At 45.0% G+C, this 10,782-nt stretch overlaps 1 protein-coding gene across 1 annotated transcript; it reads right to left on the bottom strand.

The window, feature by feature from the left end:
- Nucleotides 1-1,237: 1,237 nt before the first annotated feature.
- Nucleotides 1,238-1,656, bottom strand: LAESUDRAFT_764356 (uncharacterized protein; the record flags this gene model as incomplete). Its single annotated transcript, XM_040913428.1, has 2 exons — nucleotides 1,238-1,265; nucleotides 1,331-1,656. The coding sequence occupies 2 exons, from the start codon at nucleotides 1,654-1,656 to the stop codon at nucleotides 1,238-1,240; spliced, it is 354 nt and encodes a 117-aa protein (XP_040758493.1).
- Nucleotides 1,657-10,782: the final 9,126 nt, after the last annotated feature.

Here is a 10,782-nt window from a genome sequence, read left to right as displayed (position 1 = left end):
ACCATTCATACCTATGTCAGTGGTTTATCCATGGGTTAATCATGGACAGACCATTGACATATGCTGCTGTGTGATGGAGAGGACGTGGCCTCACATTGATTGCTCATATGAGAGAAGTGCACCAGGACATGTGCTTTGGGCACTGTCACTTCTACATTTCAGTTTTGCAGGACTGGCAGTCTGGGGTGCTTACAGTAACTGATCACTGAACTTCACAGTACATGATTACATCCCTCCATTCCCTTCATGCTCAGGCTCTTGCAGCATTCTACCATTCACTACAGAACCCATCCTTCCACCCATCCACTTTGCCTTTTCTACCCACTCAACTTTCCCTGCATCTTCCACTTCAAGCAGTGCCACACATACTGCAACACTCACAACACCCCACTCAGGTGGCAAGAGTGACCTGTGATCCCTTATGCACATGCAGCCACCTGCCTCACTCCGCTCATCTTAGGCTTGATCCTCATTACCATATGCACCTGAATAGCATTGGCTTTGACCCCTGAGGACATATTGTGTTACTATATCACTCTCATCTCATCAACTTGGTCCACCTTGCACATGGGCCACTGTGTGAAGTTCTTGCCCTTGTTGTTTTGTCTACTCACCATTTCCAATTCTCTTTCACAGCATATATATCCTATCTGCATTTGTAGCTAAGATTATTGTTATGATACGTGCAGCTGAAACATATTTGAGCATGATAGACTCCTCTTGTGCCATGTGTGAGACTGCAGAGCTCAACGGAGCAACTGTCTGTGTAATCTGAGCAGTCATCTTTGCAGCAATTTGCGCATGGCACTGAGTCACTATGGTGAAGGCTTTAAGGCAGAATCACTGTAATGTAGAAACCACGGACACTTTTTCAATGTGTAATATGTGGGTGAAATGTGAACTAGTGTTTTGTAAAGTGGTCAATTCTGTGTGAAAGTGACATGGCAGCTTACATGCAAACAAGAACAGCCATCATGAGAGGTCTTTTCCCTTCCCCTTTCCTTTTCTTTTAGGCTTCCAGGAGCTTGAGTGTTTCGTCAATTTGAGTCTAGGTTTAGTGGCATCACTGGTGAAGAATAGGTTATCTGAGGGGTTAGACAGTATTGTGCGACCTGCAGCAGTTGACTTTGATGGGCTTACTTCCACAGACTGATCATCACTTGAGTTCACTGGGCTTGACATCATGAGCTCATCAAGCAATGAGTTCAATGGGCCTGGTTGCAAAAACTTGTCATCATCAGAGATGCACCACTGCTTGGCTCCCCCTTTTGAGTATGGTAGCATTGGCTCATCAGCCAATAAGTAGTTCGATGAGCCTGGTTGCACACACTCATCATCATCAGAGTGCTTATCAAGCAATGAGTTCGGTGAACCTGATTGTGAAGATTCATCATCATCAGGGATGTGCTGCTGCCTGTATGGTATGGGCTCATCAAACAATGGATTCAATGGGCCTGGTTGTGCAGACTGGTCATCTTGAAAGACATGTTGCTGCTTGGCAACCCTTTTTGAGTATGGTAATCTGGCCTTACCATGCACGTGCTTCAGTAACAATGGAGCGTGAGCTGCTAGGGCCATCATCTTCCAATCGAGCACTTTGAAAACCTTCAGCTCTTCAGCTGATACATTGTCGAACTGTTCTCTCTGCTTCAACATGGTGTAGCTTAGTCTTCGATGTCCCTTACACCACTGATCCCTGTCACTCATCATTTTCTCAGTTTTGAAGTCATGTTTATGAATGCAAAAATGGGATGGATAGAGCTCTGGATCTCGAGGATGTATGGAGAAGTGATGATCTCCCTTTCTTCATCTTTGTGGTGATGCACAAAACAAGGGCTGTCCTCATCCACTATAACAGTATATTTCCATGTGCCCCACTCAAAGGTCTTTATAAAGTTAGTAGCTTGTTTGAATGTAAAAATCAAAGCATACCTCACTAAAATGCACATGGCGAGATTGTGGTGGAAGTTTTTTTTTACACTCATCGAGCTTCTTTGTCATGACATTCAGGTCTTCCTCCTCTGGGATTCATATAGTGTGACCCTTGTCAAATAGCCACTGCTGGCTTGCTGTCACTGAAAGAACAATAAATAAGGGAGCTATAAGTTTTGTAACTGAGGGCTTACTGTGCTCAAGGTTCTGACTACAATCCAAGTTCATTGTGTAAGGAAGTTGGCCAGTATTGTACTCAAAAAGTAAAAGCTGTTGGTGAACAAACTTATACTGAAAGTCATGGTCACATACAGGATGTGCAACAAACCTCATTCTCACTTGTTGCCTACCCCATGATGTGAATAAAGTCAACAATGCCTGAGCTAGCAGGCACCAGCTCCATAATGCAGGTTCTCTCTCCACTATAAAGGGATTTCTCCTTGACCAACTTCTCTTGATGTGTTAGTCTTGGCCATTTATGCACTCTTCCTATGGGGGTTTTTGGCACTTCATGTTTGTCTTCCAGGTGAGGGATGAATCAAGATATGCACTAGAGCCAAATGATTCAGGCTTTTCTGGACTGGAAATGTCAGGTGACTGAGGGCTCAATGATGCTGATACAGATGCTTGATACTTCATATTTGCTGAAGATGTTGTTGCAAGTATCCATCACCAAAAGTGCGAGAGTGAATAGCTGAAAGGCCTGTTTTTTGGGTGAACATGGTAGTCTAAGGTGATTGAAACTTGAGTAACAGAAAGAATGTAACAGGGCCTCTACTGCAAATCTAGAACAAAAAATGACTATATGTGCTCAATGGATGTGGATAGACTGATCTTTGAAAAGTAAAGAGAGAGTAGGGAAGGATGATGGGAGTAAGCTGCAAACCAGCCAAAAAGAAGCACAGAAGCTGGCCTGAGCCTGAAATTAATGTGGTGTTTATGGCAGGCTTATGCATGTCTCTTTCACATGACTGTGTTGAGCATATTTGTTTGTGTCATGTTCACGGTCTTCGCTCTATGCTCCTCTTACCACATTTGTCATTTCTGTCACCTCTGTGCTGTTCACTTTCTAACTGAACTGTTTACACCAGCTGGCAGCTAACAGCTTCAAATTATCCATCAATGCCCTCAAAGTCAAAATGGAGCTTTTGCCATTGAAGTTGCTTCATTTCTCACTCACCTGCTACATAGACCTCACAGCAGACTCACAACAATCTGGGGAGAAGGAGGGGCAGGGCCAGCCACAGCAATGATATTATTGATTCAAGTGCGCTAACATGCCATATTGACCAAGACACATATGTGTCACAGTATTAAGTGGCACCTTTCTTTTTGCATCAATAAAGTCATCATTCGGCAACCACAAGTGATTATTTGGATGCCAACCTTCATATTGGTCTCACAAAGTGGATACTTAGACAAACAGCACAATATCACCATATACATCACGGATATGACTGTGTCTACCACATGACCACCAAGCACCCATGATTCAGCCACCCAGTCACGTGACACTGGCCACTTGCTCTATTCAGAAGTTATCAGGTGTTGATCACGTGACACCAGGCCACTTGCCCAGAATGGAACTCTTTGGCCCACAATAGGCTTATCTGTGCTCATTGGACCATCAAGATAGCAAGCACTCAATTCACTACTCAATAGCAGCACCAACTACATGGCTGCCAAATAGTAGCACCAGCATTAGAATATGTGCTATGGCAGAACCCCCATTGGCCACTCAATAAGTGGCACCACTTCAGCTACTCATATAGATAGTTGCTATAGCAAAGTCCAGAACCATTACTGGTTTTGGCAATATGTTCACATGTAGACAGGACAGGACCCCAGTAAGTACACTATAGTTAGGGTACCCAGGGTCCACCACTACATGTATATAAGCACATGAGGATCTAAGGGAAGACCTTAGATTCATTCACCTATTTCATGCAGCCTAACAGCCAATTCACCCCCTTGTTGTGAGCATAAGGCTAAGGGCCCTTTGAGCCCCCTTTTTAGGCTGCATGTCACTGCATGCCTGGTTTGGCCCTACCTGGGCAAACCCCTTTTTTGTGCAGGTCACTGGATGCTGGCAAGCATCTTGCTGCCATTTCCTTGCCTTAGGGCACAGGATCTGATGCGCCGTGACAATATGATTAAACTGAATAAATTCATGAACATTCAAGCATTCACAACGTGGCAAGGAGAGCATCCTCAGAGAATTTTTAATTATGTATGGCTTATCATGAAAGCACCAAGCTTACCTCATCTCACCCACTGAGGTTGGTGGAGCACACTGTGACAAACCAATCTTGTCACGAATCACTCAGGAATATCCTCCGAACACAAGCTAATGTGTCGGCACTGATGTGATCCTGACTAGACATGAATTACCTCTAACATCCAGAACCAACTCGGAGAGGTCGAGCATGATATGTCGACTGAGTGGGTGGTGGCAGGATAATGACTCTCACGAGTCAACTACAAGCAGGCCCTCAGTTGGGCGGCCTGAAGTCCTATGTCAGATGATCATTGACCTGGATTGCTAGCCAGTCCCTCCAGGACTCAGAGAAAGAGTGAGCCCCAGGTGGAAAAGTATGATAGAACTGAAGATCTACTCCCAGTTGGGAGCGATATATATACAAGCAGGAGAGTACCCTGATATACCGTCTATCCTACTTACTATTATAATACACTGTGTACTAGGATCTCTGTAATAGATCTGAGGACCCCTGATACTGTGGGTGGACCCACAGATCGAGGGCAGATGGGAATCCTATCTTTAGTACACAATGGTGAGGTGCTGCATCAAATACCTTCTAATGGTGCCACTACATTGTGATGACCTTTGCGCAGTTAGGACCTAAATATAACTACATATGTGTATCTATTGGACCATGCCTTGTGGTGTGAGTACCCTTAACCGAGGAATTCCAAGATATCTCCATCTGAGATTCTGACCGAGCAATACTTATCCCCATCTGTCAGTGAAACAGCTGACAGTGTTCCAGCTTACTAACTTGATATTGGCCAAGACTAATACAAGTGTGTGGTTACCCCGCACTTCTTGGCTTCTATCTTCGTAGCTGAATCCAAGACTTCTGACTTAGTTATATGGATCTGAGCTGCACGTGATGTGTGCTTGAGACATTCTGGACTCATGACATCATAGGTGTATGTAATGTGTATGCCGAGTGATGCATGTGAATGATCCAGATATTCTATCTTAATATAGCTCTGGAATGGCCCAGACTTAATGACGCAACCCTATCAAGGATCCTATTCAGGGATCGGGTTGTCGCATATGCTAAGTCTATTAAGAAGCCGTTCCGTCGTATCTTTGGGATATTGATAGCGTAGACTGCCTTTTTCTGATCCTTTAGCAGGTCTCTGATGAGACTAGGATTGGGTTTGATGATTCAGTCTTATAGACGCTATGAGATCTATCTTCATGACTATTATGGGCCACAATATAGGTGACTAGTCAATCGATCTCTGGTTGATCCTGATAAGTCATGTGCTGATACAATCTATTTGAGGACTCAATGGTTTCCTTGAGAACTATGATCGAGATATGATCCATTGTGTCAGATTGTGTATGATCAGCACATTTGTGACGCATTCCATTTAAGGGCTTTTAGTCATGTGACCACTTTTTCCCTCGTTTATGCTTGCTGGACACCTTTCGGCTATAGGTCCATATAGCAGCATAGCTCGTTGGAGACCACGTGAGGACATGAGACTATAAGTTGGATCTAGTCCTTTCAGGCAACCGTTTTAACCTATCCTCTATACCAGCATATGTAATATATATGCTATGTGCATCAGCACCATCCGTCTAATATACAGATGTGCGCTTGAATGCCTGACTAAGTGATGTATAGTCTGGTCCAGCGCTTAATGCTGGTGCTTAGGGTATTTATATGAGAATGGTTAGGGTCACAAGGACTGTATTTGTGACAGTACCCCCTTTTTAAGGCCTGAGCTCCATCAAAGTGTAGGCTGATCTTCCCTTATGGTGTGTTTAGCACCGAGAATCTCAGCAGGATTGTTGTAGGACAGCACAAGTGACTAGTATAACTGGATAACATTTTGCACATCAGTTCATTACTTTTTGATCCAGTTTTATACTTCATCATGGTGGAAAGATCTAAGGTGCTTACGAGCACAGTAAAGTGCAGCACATTTTCATGTTTTCAATATTTAATGCAGCAGGTTGGTGAGTTTTTTAGGTAGGTCATGGCTTTTGACAGCTACTGCCATTTTCTCATCATACTGCTAATAGGCATTGACATCGAATTCGAAAATTGACGATCTTTCACTGCAGTGTGCTTAAAAGTCCTTTTCATCCTAGGTTCTTCGAGGAGTTATGTAGGTGAGGATACTATGTGTCACGATGATCCGTGTCTCATAACTGGTCCATGATGAACTTGTTTTTTATACTATCAATTGGAATTACTACTGGTTAGATTTATTGCATTTTAGTGACACTTGAAGCTGCCAGTGCTATCCATTCACAGTAGTAAAAAGACTCCATTTTGATAGAAACATAGACATCATATATTGCCAATCCTTATAATAGAACTTATGTGCTCTTGCAGATACCATTTTTTGAAGTTAAACAACAGGTCCTGAACATTCTTTTAAAGTTGGTGATGCAGATTGTGAACTGCTTTTCTCTTTATAGATATAGCGCAAGTTTCTATTTTCTGGATTATGGAATGTTTTGATACGTTTAAGGAGCTTTCAGATAGAAAGTGCTCAATAGAGATCTGAAGTCTTGAGGGTTATGTATTGTCTTGAAGTCAGTCTTGACATCCTTTGTGTAGATGTAGGTCTCTTGAAGCATGCACTTTTTATCGCATTAGGGTTCTTCTTATTAGAACTGCAATTTATAATGCATGTGGTTGTTGAATACACTAGTTCAAGTGGTAGTGAATACTTGAAGGAATTGTCCTCATCTGGTGGAGCCTGCTCGAGAGGTTGCTATGTATTTTATATTGCATTAGGACCTTTTTGTTTGGTCGCAATTTATAATACATGGCTAGCGTTTTGTGCAATTTCTACCCCCTCTTCGAGGTATGGCCTCCTGAACATAGTATTTCCACACATATCTGCCAGTGATGTAGGCAGACAATATGCTCGTTTGAAAATTCAGGTATTGCTCTTTGTTTACCCTTTCATGTACCGAGGTCTTGTGCGCATATCGGCAACTTTTTGTAAGAACGAAGTAATTGTAGATCGTATGTGTCAGTTGGTATACCCGGCAGCAGATTACATGGGTGATCAGAACCTTTATCGCTCATCCCTTTCGTTGTGCGGTGTTTTTATTTTTTTCTGCATAATGCATGGAAAAATTGCATAAAGCATATTACTTATAGCATTTGCCGCACTCCAGTGGATGACTTGAGGTTATTTTGCTGATCTAGTCATTTGTTACAGTTGTGCGCAAGAGCACTGATTTCTTTTTGTTATTAGGCTCATTGATTAGTCCGTCGAAATATAATTAAATATTGCTGGACAGATTCAACTTGTTTGATCATACAAACATTCAGTGCCATCATCGAAAGACCTCCTTATTTACATCCAAGTACAAACATCCTTGACTTTAATGGCTGTCACAGATTTTCACCACAAAGTCCGCACGTGACTTTTCTCACACCACAGATCACGTGCTTCACCAATATCTCACGCCACTCAGCCACAGACGTGATGCGTAGAGATCAGGTGATAGTCCACACCACATGTTATGGTCCAGACCCATGGATGATACGGTCGGACCTGTCTATTCCAGGATACAATAGAGGCACCCATTTGGGAACAAAGGGAACAAGGACTATTGTTATGCATCGGCCTTCCGCTTCCTATTAGTTTAGCCAGAAGCCTAGATAGGTACGATGTTCACACTGGAGAACAAAAGGGAAACCAAGATAGGCACGATGTGCACACGCATTACTGCGGCAACCATCGATCTTCCCACTTATTGTTCTACTTCCGGACATCCTATTGTTTCATGTACGGCCATTTGCTTATACCCGTAGATAGGTAGCTTAGGTAAGATAGCCCGCTGTACGTGTATATAAGACCAGCCATGTAGGGGATGAAACCTCATATTGTTTCTCCTCGTCTACTACCTGTAGCACTCACTGAGCTTACCAGCTCCTTCATATATCTCTCACCCCTTCCTGCGTCTGCCACATCGACCAGTAAGTCAACAGGCTCTTGCGCCACATAGGGTTCAGGGGGATACTTTTGAGATCAGGGGGATCAGGGCAGCACGTTCTACGTGACTATCCCTTTTTGTCTCTTTGATCTCTTGTCCGGTGTTACCATGACATTAGAAACAATCTGACATTTTCTGTGCCCCTGCTTAGTGTCTAACACAAGTGGCCGCGTATTTTCAGTGCAAGCAGTTTCAGCCGTAGCGTGTGGCTTTTTTGACACACATTCCAATCTGATCTCTACCCAGCGTGAGCCTCAGCAAGACTCTGAGCTGCCCAAAGCCTCAAAGCACAAGGCCACCCCCAGGATCGACCTCGACGCTCACTACAAGCGTCAGGAAATCAACAAGGAGCATGGAAGGCTCCTTACACTTGCGTCACTAGGCACATCGTCCACAGACAGGCAGCGAGCAGCAGCTAGGGTTGTAGATACCACACACATCATAAAGCACAGAATCATCCACAAGCCACGTGATCACACCCCACCACTCAAATGCTACAAGCCCAGAAAAGGACGTCTCACTACAGGCAGTCGAAAGCCGAGACCACCCCCAGAGATTATCACTTCTAACGCCGTTCCCCCCATCATTGTTGCTTCACAGCCAGTGTGACCCCTTCCCAACTTCGTTAAAGTCAACACACATGCACGACCCATTCGCCCTCTTCCGTCCAAAGTCAGGCCCACCCTCCACATCGAAACACTCAAGAAGCAGGTCTCCGCCACCCGCTTCAGACTACAACTGATATTAGGAGCGTTCTGGGAGAGAATTGATCAGGACAAATGAAAGAAGGTACAACTCCTCGCATCGGAGTTAGACAAAGTCTGCGCAGACCTCTACATGGGAACTCGTGAATACACCTTCGTCGACAAACAGGTCATCAACACGTGCTGCCTAGAAATAGGAAGGATCAACTTCAAGGAGATAGGAAGCAGCAGAGGTTAGACGAGATCATCAGGGAGATTGGGAAAGCCAAGGACAAGCAGTACCTAGGCTTCATCTTCAATTAGTTTAACTACATCTATATCACAATGGAAGGAGCCGATCGTGCATACGCATCCACGTTCAGGCAAAGAATGGATGACATTCTGCATACAAACGTCGAGTCAGCACATGACGGAAGCACCCCACGTGCCTCGCAGTGCAATTCACCAGAACCTGCACTAGGACCGCAGGATTCTGCATCGCAAGTTGGAGGACCAGCGTCCCCAACCCCATCACTCTTACCTGCCTATGTTCCCCCCATCTGGGAATTCGATGGACACCAGTTCGAGCATCTAGAAGATGCGCTCAGACAGTCCGCTCCTGGAGAAGTCCCAGACCACATCCGCGAATGGGTTATTGTTGCAATGAAACTCATGGTCAGTACCGAAGTCGCCAAGGTCTACAATGTGCTCAGAAACAAGATGTACGAGCACAAGAAAGCCTTCGAGTCACTGATCCAAAACAACAAGAGTGAACATCGACTCAAGGAGGGAATGCTCCAGACAGAGATCGGGAAGCTCAAGGATAGGATCCTCGTGCAAGATGCGCATATGATGGTTTTGAACGACGAGCTCACAGGAACCCAGGCAGCAATGCTCGACATGGGCAAAGAAATGATGAAAATCAAGGCAGCTAACGTTAAGCTGCGGCATGAGCTAGCTTCGCTCAAAGCAAGCGGCGTCACTACGATGCAAGGTCAAACATCTGGCACAGTCCAATCGCACAAGCCACGCATCAAAATTGCTGAACCTCCACACTACTCGGGCAAAGGAAGTCTGGAAGACTGGCTCCAACAACTCGGTATATGGATGTGGTGGAACGAGATCAACGACGATGAACACAAGATTACCACGGCCTTACTGCACTTGGAAGGTGGTGCGTTCACATACATGTCCGAATATGCGACCAGAGCAGCAGCACGGCAGGCGCTTGGCACATGGAAAAACTTCGTCAACATTCTCAAAGTGAACTACAGAACCCTCGACCTGGACAAGGATGCGCAGCAGCATCTGAAGGATATCTGTGGCAAGACGTATCCCACGATGGTATCCTTTGCAGAACAGTTCTGCCAATGGGCCACTAAGACCAACTTAGGGCACACTGCACTCATCGGTTACATCGCTGAACACCGAAGCAAGGACGTATGCCAGGCAATGGTCACACGAGACAGTCTAGGAATTTCTGACCCCATCACATGGCCAGAATATCTCGACCTATGCCTTCAATTAGAGTCCAAGTTCAGGGCCGATAAGGCAGGACAGCGCGGAACGGTAACAACAACATCATCATCGGCACCACGGGCCCCGAAAGACCCCAACACAATGGTCATGGATAGAGTATCCACCCTCACCAAGGAACAAGAAGGATGGCTGAAGAAGAAGCTGTGTGTACGATGCGGGAAACACCCCTTCATTTTTAAACAGTGATGCCCAGACCCCAAGTACAAAGGCAAATTCAAAATGCCAAAGCGGGGCCAAGCAACAAGGGCAATTTCTTCAAACACGGCCTCAGACATCTCCGATGACAGCAAGGCGAGATACAAAGCAGTTCGTGCTTTCATCGCCAGCTACGACGTGAAGGGAAAGGAAAAGGAGGCAGAACCGGAACCAGCTGTCGAAGCAGCTAGGATCACGGAGGTAGAAGATGAT

This window comes from Laetiporus sulphureus (assembly GCF_001632365.1).
Source record: "Laetiporus sulphureus 93-53 unplaced genomic scaffold LAESUscaffold_74, whole genome shotgun sequence".
Lineage (NCBI taxonomy): Eukaryota > Fungi > Basidiomycota > Agaricomycetes > Polyporales > Laetiporaceae > Laetiporus > Laetiporus sulphureus.
Note: the sequence above shows the minus strand (reverse complement) of the source record. Positions and strands in the feature narration are given on the sequence as shown.